Source organism: Nicotiana tabacum, chromosome 12 (assembly GCF_000715075.1).
Source record: "Nicotiana tabacum cultivar K326 chromosome 12, ASM71507v2, whole genome shotgun sequence".
Lineage (NCBI taxonomy): Eukaryota > Viridiplantae > Streptophyta > Magnoliopsida > Solanales > Solanaceae > Nicotiana > Nicotiana tabacum.
In genome coordinates, this window is record NC_134091.1 from 96252555 (window position 1) to 96266372 (window position 13818).

General features: G+C 39.3%; 1 protein-coding gene across 1 annotated transcript; it reads right to left on the reverse strand.

Moving 5' to 3' along the window:
* Nucleotides 1–262: 262 nt before the first annotated feature.
* On the reverse strand, nucleotides 263–796 carry LOC142167283 (uncharacterized). Its single transcript, XM_075227447.1, has one exon. It carries the CDS (start codon nucleotides 794–796, stop codon nucleotides 263–265), a length of 534 nt encoding a protein of 177 aa, XP_075083548.1.
* Between the last annotated feature and the right edge of the window lie 13022 nt (nucleotides 797–13818).

Here is a 13818-nt window from a genome sequence, read left to right on the forward strand (position 1 = left end):
AACAAAAATTGTTCCAGGGTGCTTGTAAACCTCTTCTTAAAGAGAATTAAAGTAACGTAAAGGAAAATCAAAAGGAATTAAAAGATCAGTGACACTAGGACACTAATTACTTAGATATTACTCATTGTTTGTGAAATTTATGAAATTTAGGAAATACATATATTTTTAAAAATTACATAAGAAGTATTATTAAGTGTAATAAATATTACAAGAGGTTTATTCATTAGATACTACGACTAGGAAAACATAAAAATCAAAATGCTCAATCATCCTTAACCATAGATCCATCACCGATCGAGTGGTTTATTTTTCTATCAGGGTGCTCAAAACAATCTGCCACATCCAAGTGGGTGATGTCAAATTCATTGTCATAGATAAAATTAGCTTCAGGAGCTTTATCCTTTAGAGATGCTTGATAAAGCTCAACCAAATGTTTTGGTATGCGACAAATATTTGCCCAATGCCCTTTTCCACCGCAACGATAACATTCAGTTTCTGAACCATTTGCCCTTGGCCCTTTCCTCTTTTGGTGGTTATTTTTCTTTGGGGGGTGATTAACACCAGGAAAATTTCTTTCTTGGCCACGGCCACGACCACGAACAGGGCCACGATCTTTTCCACGCTTAGAATAATGGGAATACACCTCATTCACTTCAGGCAATGGTGTAGATCCAGTGGGTCGATTTTTGTGATTTCTCATGAGCAAGTCATTATTTCGTTCAGCCACAAGGAGAAGAGAAATCAACTCAGAATACTTCTTGAAACATTTCTCTCGGTACTGCTGTTGCAAGACCATATTGGAGGCATGAAACGTTGTGAATGTTTTTTCAAGCATATCATAATCAGTGATAGTATCGCCACAGAGTTTCAATTTAGAAGTAATTCTGAACATCGCAGAATTATATTCAAAAACAGACTTAAAGTCTTGGAGCCTCAGATGAGCCCAATCATATCGTGCTTGTGGAAGAGTGACCAACTTTAAGTTGTCATATCCTTCCTTTAATCCATTCCACAAAATAAGTGGATCTTTGACTATGGGATATTCTATCTTCAACCCTTCATCAAGGTGATGGCGCAAGAAAATCAAGGCCTTAGCACAATCATGGGTAGATGCTTTATTTTTGTCTTTAATGGCGTCTCCAAGACCCATTGCATCTAAATGAATTTCAGCATCCAACACCCATGTCATATAGTTCTTACACGAAATTTCAAGGGCAATGAACTTTCTTTTCATAATATCAGTCATAATTAAAAGAGGAGAAAAGTTATACCTTAGTCTTCTCAAAGAGCTTCTTGAGGCAGTAGAGTCTCGTGTTGATAACGTGTTATAAAATATAACTCAAAGTAACAATATGGAACAAGAAAAAATAAGCTAAGAGATATAGAGAGAAAGAGAGGAGAGATTCTTATTTCTTCTTCAATTGTGTGTATTTTTCTATCTATTACAAGGCCTTTATATAGACATGAAAAGTAAAAAAAATATGTCATTGAATATGTCATTAAACATAAAAAAATATATCATTGAATATGTCATTAAGCATTTGAGATGAAGATCATGGAGGAAGAGTAGACATCCACCATAATTTGATATTTCTTATAATAGATTATGTAATTTTCAAATTTTATTACTTTCACTATGTATGACTGCCTGACACTTTTGTTTTATTTTTAAGGTATATATATAAAAACTAGCCCTAGGCACCTTGCCTAGTGGAGTCGTGAAGAAAAAAAAAAGATGTTACCTTTATTGCCCGAGTGTGCGAACTTGAGTGAGAGCAGTGCTGAAGAGAAATAGCATGAGAGATGAGAGGGAGTTTTGAGTTTGGGGGAAAAGATTTAGAGTGCTACCTATAAGAGAGACACAATAGGGCTTTTTCTTTAAACTCACCCGATGCATCGCACCTGCAAGATTTTAACTGTTTCTGTGCCTGTGCTTTTGCGGTTTACGAACTGCTTCTGTGGATTTACCACATCTGCGGCTCAGAACACACTTCTGCGTGAACGTTTTTGCGTGGAAGTTGCCGCTTCTGCGATAAGTTTACATCTGCATCTCAGAACACACTTCTGCGTGGCTGCTTCTGCGTGAATATTTCCGCAGAAGCAGTTGCACCAGATTTCTTAATGCCACAATTGGGCAGCCACTGCTTTGGCTCGTTCCAACACCTCAACCTCCTCAATTCAACTCCAAAAAATCTGAAACTTGGCAGATAAGTCAAAAATAATATACTAAGCTATTCTAAAAAAGAAAATGACTAAAAATTTGAAAATGATGGGTTGCCTCACACCAAGCGCCGCATTTACCGTCGTGGCACGACGTGAATCAACTTTACTATTTTTCTCGCCACTTGGAAGATATGAACTGGGCACCCAACTTGGAATCAAGTTTGTGACCACGATCAACGGGGGGTGGTAAGTAGATGATTAAGCTAAGCATCAATTTCTCCGTTTTGCATTTACTGGCTTTCTTTTTAGGAATGTCATTTTGTGTTCTTGAATATTCAAATTGCAAGATGTATGGCTCTTGTCTTTATTCTTTACACTCCCACATGGATTCACATAGTTCAATTCCCATATCACCATACAAGTCCAAAGTTGAAAAGTGCGTGGAATGAGATAATTGCCTCCCAACTTGAAACTTTTTCCGGATTTTGATGTTCTCTTTTTCCCACGAACTAGAGTCATTTTCAACCATCTTTTCAATTACATCTGTTGACTCTAATTCTATATTTTTCTTGGCATCACCAACAAGCATGGAGTCGGTTGGCGGATGTTCAAGTCTTGATTCCTCAAAATAGATCTCACTTTCTTCATCAAAGTTGGACTCTTCTTGACCTCTTTCCACACTCTCAAATTGATAGACATAATGAGCCTCAATCAATGATTTCATTTGATCTTCCAAAGTGCGGATAGTCTCATCATTTCAATCTCTAAGGAAGGTTCTTGGCTATCATTCACTTCCGAGACTTTTTGGACCTCTAAAGCTTCAAGCATTTCTCCCATTTGTGAGTTCAACCTTTCAAGCGCCAAATCATTTTGGAGACTATTTTCCAAAAGCTCCTCCAAGGCATTTTGCTCTTTGTTTCCTCCTTCAAGTAGGCATTCTATCATGAGTTTGAACTCTCCATTTTGACCATGCTCAATTTCTTCCACTTCCATATCCCTATACTTGTCATCACAAAAAGTAGAATCATCATAGCCGAGATTTGGGGTAGGGAAGGACAAATAAGCACAATTATCCCAATGACCATTTTGACCACCACACTTATCACAAATACTCCGCTCATGGGTTTGAGATTGTGCGCACCATCCGCCCCCGAGGAGAATTTAAACAATTTTGCCACGAGTGTGGTCCTCCACAATAAGGACAAGGTTCATAAAAGTATGAACAACTACCATCCGACCAATTTTCATCATATGATGTCATTTTTCAAAAACTAAGAAAGTAAACAAGAAAAACAACAAGAAAATTAAACAAAGATATAAAATAATTACACAAATATTCATAAGTTTGGATCAAAGCACGTACGCTTATTTCTAAAACAACCTAAATACGCCAAATTGTTCCTCGGCAATGGTGCAAATTTTGATGACATCCAAATTCACTACTAAAGAGTAAATGAAAACGGCCGCATGCAATATAATTTACCCAACTATGAGTCGGGGTCGAATCCCACAGAGAACAATATGTAGGCGATTAGGCGTGTAAGAGAATTATCACTTATTATGCTAAGTCAAACACTAAAAAGGGTTTTGAGAAAATATTTATGTCTAAATGCAAAAAATGTAAACTAACCTAGAAAGCAAGTAAAATGATCAATGGCAAACAAGCATGGATGCATTGGGAATTACACTCAAGTAACGATCCAATGTATTTCACGATTTTATAAATATGATCGAGTTTATGTTAATTAGCCTCGTGTAATAATTCTATATTAGCTTCTTCCGAAGACTAACAAGACTTCCTAATTGAATTATCCCTAAAACAATTAAGAGATTAAGCACACCCGATGAGGCTACAAGTAGTATAATCCTATCCCTAGGTAGAATCTATAAAATGAGGGTTAACGCCTCAAGTTCTTGTTAATTAATCTTTTCCAATCCCAAATTATCTTTCCCAAAATTAATTCAAAGTAAATGGGCGCGTCCTAGGGTTAGTTAATCCCTTTGAAAATATTAAAGAACAAGAATAATTAAAGAAACAATAACTCACTTCATAATAAATAAAAATCGTTCAATACATAAGTACAACAAGATATTTAATACACACTTTAAATACGAATATTCTCATAAACAAGATTCAAGTGTTGGAAAAAATATTACACACTTAGATATACAATACAAATCAAGGAAATGAAGAAATGAACATAAATGGGTAAGAAATTCTCAACCAAAAGCTCCAAATCTTCAAGTCCCAAGTGTGTGTGCAAGAACCTTAGCTCCAAAACTTGTGTTCTCTAGTATATTTGTGGATTTGGAATCAAGAAAAGTGTGAAATTCCAAAGCTGTCCATAGCTGAAGCCCTTTGACCGCACCTGCAGAAGAATCCTCGCAGGTGCGGTTCCGTAGATGCGGATAACCATTTGCAGAAGCGATTTTTGGTGGAAAATACTACTTCGCAGAAGCGAACATGTCACCGCATAAGCGGTTTTGCAAATACGGACCATAACCGCAAAAGCGGTTCTGCAGAAGCAGATTCATGGTCGCAGGTGCGCTTCAAGTGCAATTTCTTCTATTATGCAGAAGGAATTTTGCACTTCTTTCCCTCTTTTTTGCAAGAATCCATTTCGTTCAATTTCAATTCTCTTCGAGACTTCATTTACCTAAAAATCTAATAATGCACAAAATAAATCACCTTATTTTATAATTAAAGGACACAAAAACTAAAGAAAAGAGACTAGAATAATTGGTAAAATCACCACTCATCACACGTCTACCACGTTCAGGCTCCACTGGTGGCCTATGATGGTACTCCTCAGGCGGCACATAAGCAGCCTCGTATCCTAAGTGCCCATCCTCTCGGGCACATCTCAATGTGTCTACAGCAAGATCAGTAATCCGACGACCAAAGACATGCAAAGCTGACGCTCCCTCGCCTGTATGCTGTATCATCTGCAGTCCCAACTGGTAGAACTGATGTAAGCCAATAGCCTGCATAACATATAAAATATTAATTACGGAAGAATAATGTTATGTTATAAGTAAGTATAACAATTAACATACCAGTGCCTCATGCATCCCAGCGCATGGAATGTACCGACCACCTGTGCGATGAACGGGATTCCCGACGAGAAGTCGCGTAATGCTGCGATACCAACCCAAGTACTCATGCTCGTCATCCATACGGTCTGGTGGAGGGTATGGAGAAACCAGGTCATACCTCTGGTCCCAAACCTCAATCTGGGCCTCTAGCCATGCCATGTATGTCTGGTCAACCCTCCAACGATCATCTCGCTGGTAATGTGTCCCTTGCCAAGTGGGCGAAATAGGTACAAGTTGAGGGTGACCAAACTGACGAAGGACTCGCTCTGTGGCATGATGCTCGACTATGTCGAGACATATCAGTGGGATGGAAGAGCTCCACATAGCTCAGCCGTAGGAGCAATAATCGGGCAAACCAGCTATGAGCGCGTCGCTGTATGGCCTCCATATAAAGCCAGGCCAAGTAAACTTAAGTATATATGTACCTGCGCGCTTTCAAGTATATCCAATAAATTCCTGTAATAAGGGAGATGATGTCAAGCCTCGACCTCGCGTGCTAGCCTCTCCTATCAACCCACCGCCAAGCTAAAGGGAGAAACGGTGGAGGTGGTACATCCGGTACGATCGGTGGTAGAGGTGGCTGGAATTGCAGGAATCGCTCCCAGGCCCAAACCTAATATAGACTGTGAATGTAAAAGTTAAGGTATTTTATTTACTATGTATGTTATAATCATGAAAAGAATTGACTATGTTTTCACCTGCAGCAGCAATAAAAAAACCGGCAACGTCTCTCTAGGTGCCCATGCACGCCCGACACATCTGCCTATACAGGTAACCTAGAATAGTTGCACCCCAGCTGTAACCATGTAAATCATCTAGCCGCTCCAGATGATGTAGAATTCTCAAACTGACTAGGTTTCCCGAAGTGTTCGGGAACAGTACACCACCAAACATCAGCAGTAGCAACAATCTCGTGTGCCGGTCGATATCCTCCGGCAGTGAATCATCTGTAATCTCTGCATCCATCGCCGCCAAATGGTGCCAGACGAGCGTCAGCTGCAATCGACTGGCCCCACTTAATGCAGTCCGCTCTGCTGGCTGGAAATCGGTGAGCCGCTGCAACATATGCAGGTAATCTACTGCACTATAGTCTCTAAGAGCATGCGGGTAAGCTACAAGTAATCCATCGACAGGCAGCCCGAAAAGAACCTCCACGTCCTCAAGCGTGATGGTAGCCTCTCCTATGGGTAGATGAAATGTGTGTGTCTCCGGTCGCCACTGCTCTATCATAGCCGTGATCAACGCCTAGTCGAACTGCAACCGGTCGATCTCTATGATCTTGTAAAAACCCGTATCCTGAAGGCCTCTAACTATATGGGGATGCAGTGAGTGGTCCCTAATAAACTCCTACATATCGTCTATACGTCCGGGGCGAAATATATGGGACATACACTGCCCATCTCATATGTGTGAAGACCTATGGTTGCCCAGTAGCAACAGTACCTCTCGAGATGCCGGTCCGGGATGCACAGGGGGAACCTCCATGTCGATATCTGTAAATTGTACAATATTAATTAAAGTATTTTTCTTTTTAATTTCTTAACACCTTTAAATATATTGCAATATCTTTTATATTAATATTTAATCGATATTTTTACTGTATTATTACTAAGGTTGATATATTTTTTATATTATTATTTTATATGTTAGTTTATTATATTATTTAATAGGTTAGTTTATTATTTTATATGTTTGTTTCCTAATTAGCTATTTTTGGGTATACTTAGTTTGACAAATTTTCTATATTATTGTTTTTATGTTATTTTCTTAAAATTATTGACTAAAATTCGAGAGGTTTTGTGTTTGAACTATCATTATTTTTTCAGATATTTTTGGGGTTAATAGATAATCAATTGATTTATTTCAATAACTACTAAGATAAATTAGTAATTATTCAATAATAAATCATATAAAAATAACTACAAACTTAATAGTAAATACTATTGAATTTATTTCTTTCGTAACGATTTGTTTGTTATTTATGATTATTTTATGATTTCTATCTAATATTTGATAATTATCTACGGATACATTAAATCCATAATTGAGTGCTCTATCCGAGTTTGTTAAGAAGAGCACCTAGTTTTTATTCTACACAATGAAATCTTAAAAAGCACTACAATAACACTACTCTAAATGGCCATGAACAAAGTCAACTACCATTAGCTAGTTTTACTACGTTAAAGGGCACTACATAATAATTAAGGGCACAATATAATATTAAAGAGCACTAAACAATAATAAAGTCACATATTAATATACGTACAACAATAAAATCACATATAACAATAATTATTCATAAAATAACAATATATCATTTTTACTCATTTTTTAGCACATAAATAATCTAATTCGGATAAAAAATAACAAATTAATTAAATCACAAAACGATAACAAAACAATATAGCCCACAGTAAATAACAACTAATAAGCATTTTACATACATGAGTTTTACCAAAAAGTAAGTCGGAATACCTCGATTTAAAGTTTTTTGAAATCTTAAAATTTGATGATTTCGGGCCGAAACAAGCAATCGACGGGATCCATGACACGACCACACTTTGAATCCGGTGTTAACTTGCTACAATACGGAGAAAATACACTTTTTGTGGGACGGGTGGGCTCCAATGGAGTTTTATGCCTTAAAAAATTGGGGGGGGGGGGGAGGAGTTTGCGGATGCTGGTTTCGCGTTCTGGTGGGGGAAAGAGATGGCACGTTTTTTTATATAGGTATAGCGCACATATAGAATAACCGCACTATAGCACCTTCTATATGTGCGCTATACCTCTCGCAAATTTTTAGTTCAAATATAGCGCGGTTATTAATCGCGCTATACCTTAACGGACAAACGTGACGTTAAGGTATAGCACGGTGAATAACCGCGCTATATATAAAATGGTACTCAGTTGATGTTTTTACCTATTTATGTCGTTTGAGTCCAAAAATACCACAATTAGGTTTTGGAGGGTATTTGAGTATAGAGTGGGATATCATTTTCAGAATCAGGAGTTTTTGTGGGGATAGGGGTATGGGTAGGAATGCTGCAGGTTGAGTTCATACTGCTGCCTTATGGTTAAAAAGAAAGATATTTAGGTGTTTCTACTAAGTTTATAAGTTGAGATAATTTTTTGATTTCTTGTAGCAGAAAATGTATAAAGCTAAGCGGTCAATATTGCATTATGGCTATATGCTGCTTATAATGGAATCTATGAAGCTAATGCAAATAGATTTGCTTGGCTGGGGCTTGTCATGTACTTTCTCTATTTTGGTGGTTTTTTTTTTACTATGAGGTATGGTGACTGAATAATTGGATTACGACAGAAAGACCCTTGGCAAAGTGATCAGTTGCTATATTTATAAGAAATTCAGGAGGCCATGTTTGGGTGCTATAAATATAGGAGGTGTTAAAAGTTTTGAATGGGATTTAAAGTTATACTATATTTGCTAAAAAATGACAATCTAATTTTTTTTTAAACAATTAATTTAGTAATATGTGAATGTCAGTTATTTACTATTATCATTTTTATTAGGTTACTAATTAATATTTATTATAAAAAAATTCTAATTACAGTCAATCCTCTCTATAAAATCCTCATTTGTTATGATATTTTTTTGCTTTTATAGTAAATGATTGTTATACGCCTATAGCATCATTTGACATTTAAATAATTTTTTTCCGTTATAAATAAAAATCATCCAATTTTTTTCTTTTTTAATGTTACATATAAAAGATAAGAAAATCATTCAAAGTTGAAATCTCAAAAGATATGCATTTTTTACTAGTTAAATATTGAAGAAAGCTATTACATTATTAATAAATTCATAACTAAATGTATAAAAATTTAAACTCTAAGGCAGACATTTTAACGCTACCTAGAAAAATAAATTCTTTCAAGATTGATGGACGAACTTTGTAATTGTAGCTTGTTTCGTAGATTTCATTCTCTTACTAGCGATATAACATCCTCGCCTCAAGATTTGACTCAAAAGCACCATGCATTTTATAATCCACTTACTTACTCTAACACAAAGGTCAACGACATTACCTTTCCCTCATGAATCAAGTTCCTTCACATAACAATACAGAGTAGTTCCACACATAATAAAATTTAAGAACAATTAGGAACTCAAGGTAGAAAGAATTCACTCACTCTCAGAAGTAACATTCATATGCCACAAAAGACGTACCATAGGCTTGCACAGAGTATACTACTCTACTAATTGAGCTCATTCAATCAAGGATCAAGTAGGACTTTAATCGGTCGTAATGTAAGCTGCAGGATGGGTAGGATACTTTTAGATATAAGAGTGACTACACCTCCCTAAACACTTTAATACATACAATTAACCATTCAAAACCTCACACATATTTCAATCCATACCCCACCTTCACAACAATATACATTAACTCCCTACTTCTTTAAGCACAATTACATCAAGTAACCACTATCAAGGAATATTTTTTCACAATCATACACTTATTTTTCTTTCTTTTTCAATTCAAGTGGTTCTTACTTTTTCAAAATATTGCACCTTTCTCCTTATTTTAATAGCTCCACAAAAGCCGAACCAACACCCCACACTTTACTTTTACAAAGTCCAAAACAAATTTAAGTGCCCACGAGAGGTAAAAGGTTCAAATAGATGGTCAATCCAAATAAATGGGTAAGGCTTGTAATGGAGTTGCCAAAGAAACAAGATTACAGGCTCAGAGGGGTTAACTAAGATACATAACAATTAAGTGGGTAAAAGCATATGACTGTCTCAATAATAAAATGCCTATATTACTTTCAAGACTGAATAAAACTATTATTTCGCTTGCAAACACACGGGACAAGTTCTAGACATCAAATGCAATGCACAGAATACACAAAACCTCCCACACACATGGCACATAACTCACTCAGGATTGGACTATCACGACACTCTAGTCAAAGCAGTTAAGCAAAGTTTAGATCATATAATTTAAGGTACTTATACTGTTTACCCTAAAAATCGGATAACAATTAAATTTGTAAGTGGTTTTAAGAATACGCGGATTAATTTGATACAAAGCGATAAATTAATTCAAATTGAAAAAACAAAGATAAAATGGATTCAAACCATACAAGGAAGATAGTTTCAGCCTTAGTGAAATATTTGCCCTCGATCCGAGCTCGCTATTGCCAGTACTGATGAACAAGAGAAAGAGCTAATAACAGAGAAAATAATAATATACTGCTTTAGAAAGCATGTTACCAATGGATGTCATGAATTATCAGACCCCATTTATATAGTAGGGGAATCCTACTCTAGGTACAACTCTATAAAAAATAAAAAAATCCTCTGATTAACTAATTGGCGGTTCTTCATCGATACGTTCCGAGATCCCCGCCGTGATATCTGGCCGGTCACAAATATTATGACCTTTCGTTCCGAGATCCCCGCCGTGATACTAGGACTGATTCCGAACCATGACCCCGATATTCTCGAGGGCGGGCGTCAGGCCCTCGGATTCTGACTCGATGAGACTTTTGCCTCAATTTCGGTCCTCTGTCAACATGTCTCGAGATTGGCTCATTTTTTCAGAGACCGGATGTACCATGAGATCGGTTTTACCCGTATACAGATAGTCCTTTCCATTCTCGAAGAGTAAATGATGAGAAACGACATGAGCTCCTGATTCATACTTCGACACATCGCGACATAAATGACAAAACACTCAAAACGTCTCGTTAGTCATGTCATAATTGAATTACATGCATGTCAGGCGCCGGTCGGCCATCCCTGGATGTGAAATGTCCTGAAATCTTATAAATAACCCCTCCTCTGTCCATTTTTCACTTTATACCAAATCTTCTACCTTCGTACCTTCAGGATTTCCATACTCTCTAGCGTTTTTACCTCCGTTACTCAAGGTTCTTCAGTACATTACAAAAACTTTTACTCATCTCTTACTCAATCCAACAAGTCTGATCTTTCAACTTTCAATCTTTCTCCATATTTTCCAAGCTTTTTCTTCCATAACAATGGCAAAAACCTTAAAAGAGCCCGATATGGTTGTTGATGAGCCGGCGAAAGAGCCCCCCTTGAAGATGTTAATTCCCGATGGTTGTTCGGTCACCGACGACTTCAAGGTTGAGAAGCCTTCTTCTATACAAGGTCAACATGAAGAGGCCTCGAGATATATCTGCTCAATTACCAAAGAGGTCCTCCCAACGGTCCAAAAAGACTACAACTGGGCCGACAAAGACATAGTGGTCCCCGACCCCGAAGAGGCCATTACGACCTATATCGAGGGATATCTAAGTATTTACAATTATCCCTTTACATTGGGCCCAGTAGACCCGGTCATCTTAGACTTCTGCAGGTGGTATAATGTATGCCTTGGCCAGATCCATCCATCATTGTGGAGGATCATGATCCTCCTCCGATTCTTTGTGAACAAAATTGATGGGTGCTCGTTCACCATCGATCATCTACTCCGCTTATACAGACCCTGAATCTTTCGGGGGGGACTGGTAAAGTTAGTACGTCGAGCCAGTAAAGTCCCATTCTCAAGCATCAACGAGGACCGGGATCGGGGACTGTTGACCTGGTACCTGCCGAGTGGAGGTTGTTCCCTGAAAGGTGGAATGCATCACATAAGTATTCCCTTTAAACGACGATTTTATGCCTTATTTTCCCTTTTCTTATCGGTGCTTGCTATGTTATAGCCCTTGCTCGAGTTCTGAATGCTATCCCTTGGCTTAAGGAGTGGGTCGAGGGCATTGTGTCACGGATGCCCTACTCCGACCACTCATGGCGCAAACTTTCAAAAGGCCGTTGGGAGGCCCGTTCCCATGGTAAGGTTCTTTTTCCGAACAAGTCATATTGAGCCTTTTCTTCTAACATCGCATCCTTATCTCCTTTACTTTCTTTTACAGGTTTGCCTAAGAACGTCGAGCTTAGGCCTCCGGTCGGAGACTAGGACTTGCCTGTTGAGTCTCCTCCTTTGGGGCAGGCCGGAGAGAGGAAAAGAAGGAGGGCTCCAAGTTCCCCGAGCTCGGAGAAAAAGAAACCAAGGAGAAGGCTGGTGCGCAAGCCAAAGGAAAACACCAGCTCTCGGGCACTTTATCAGCTTAGGTATGAGTCCGAGGGGGAAGAGCCTTTTGTGGCCCGTGAGCCGTCGCCCCTCAAAGAGTAGGGAGCTGTTGAATGAGAGACCCGCGAGGCCGATCTTCCTCAAGCTAGGGAGGTCGATGAGGAGGTCGGGGTTAAGGCTTCCTGGGATGCGGGCAGTGCCCCTAAGGAGGCACCTGGTGTGATAGACATCACCGAATCACCCTCGTTTACCGAGTCTATGTACAACGAGGCCCAAACAGTGAAAGAATGACCCAATGAGGGGGCCCACAGAGCGAACGATCCCCTCCGCTGTTGTTTTGATGGCGTGGATTCCACCGCCATGGAGGATGCCACCGGGTTAGGTGACTTAGAGGTACTGAGGACAAGTTAGTCCTTGGAGGAAGGTGGGCCTAACTCGAGCTCGAGACTGGTCAACCGGTTCCATGCCCCGAGTGCGGATCCTGGTCAGAAGCGGTCAATTATCATCACCGTTCTGGAAGATGCCCGAGTTCTTTTCGCCCCTGTTGGGGTAGCTAGTTACCTCTGGTGTATTGTAACCAATGAAGACTAGGCAAAAATGAATGCGGTGAATGCGCCATGCCTGTTTAACGAGGAACAACAGGCGCTGAACCGGGTACGGTATTGCGAAACGTTTTTATTTTTTAACTTTAGTTCTTGATGATCCTAATATTTCTTCTCATATTTGCAAGCCTCGGTGCTTCACCATGAAACCTTCCTCCGGTATCGGGATGAGCTGAGCTAACTCGAGGCCGAAGTCAAAGAGCTTGCTGAGAAGAGAGACATGTACAAACTTCTCAGCGAGCAATGTGAAGGATAGGCTAAGAGCCATTGAGCCGAGTTAGACGCGGCTCAGAAAGAACACGCCGACCTGGTGGAACAGGTAAAAATCTTTGAAGTTAGTGATGATGAGCTAGACACGGTGACTAATGGTCAGAACCTGCAGGTCCAACAGAAGATTGATCGGATCGACCAACTCCGGGCCTAGATGGATATAATCAAGGTCGAGGCTGAAGAGTGGAAGGGCAAGATGGATTGCTTGGCCTCGGCAAAGAAGACTGCCTGGGCACAAATGGCCTCGGCGGAGGCTCCACTTCGAGCGATGAGGAAGAAAGATGAGGCACGGTCCCAAGAAATTGAGGAGCTCCAGTCTCAACTGGGCTCGGTTGTTGCTAATCGGGATACCCTCGCCAAATAGCTTAAAGCCACCAAGTAAGTGGCTAAAATAACTAAGGCCGATGCTGATGAGATGGTGGCCTAGTATAAAGCAAATGCTAAGGTAGCCCAGGACCACTTGGAAGATATCGTTGAATATGTGAAGTGGCAGTCCCGAAGGGAGGCCCTCGAGGAGGTACAAGACGGGGGTTTTGATTTATCGGCCAAGATCAAAATTGCTAAGGGGCTCGAGGACGAGGCCAAGAAGTTGGCACATCCCGAGGACGAAGGAGACTCCGAGG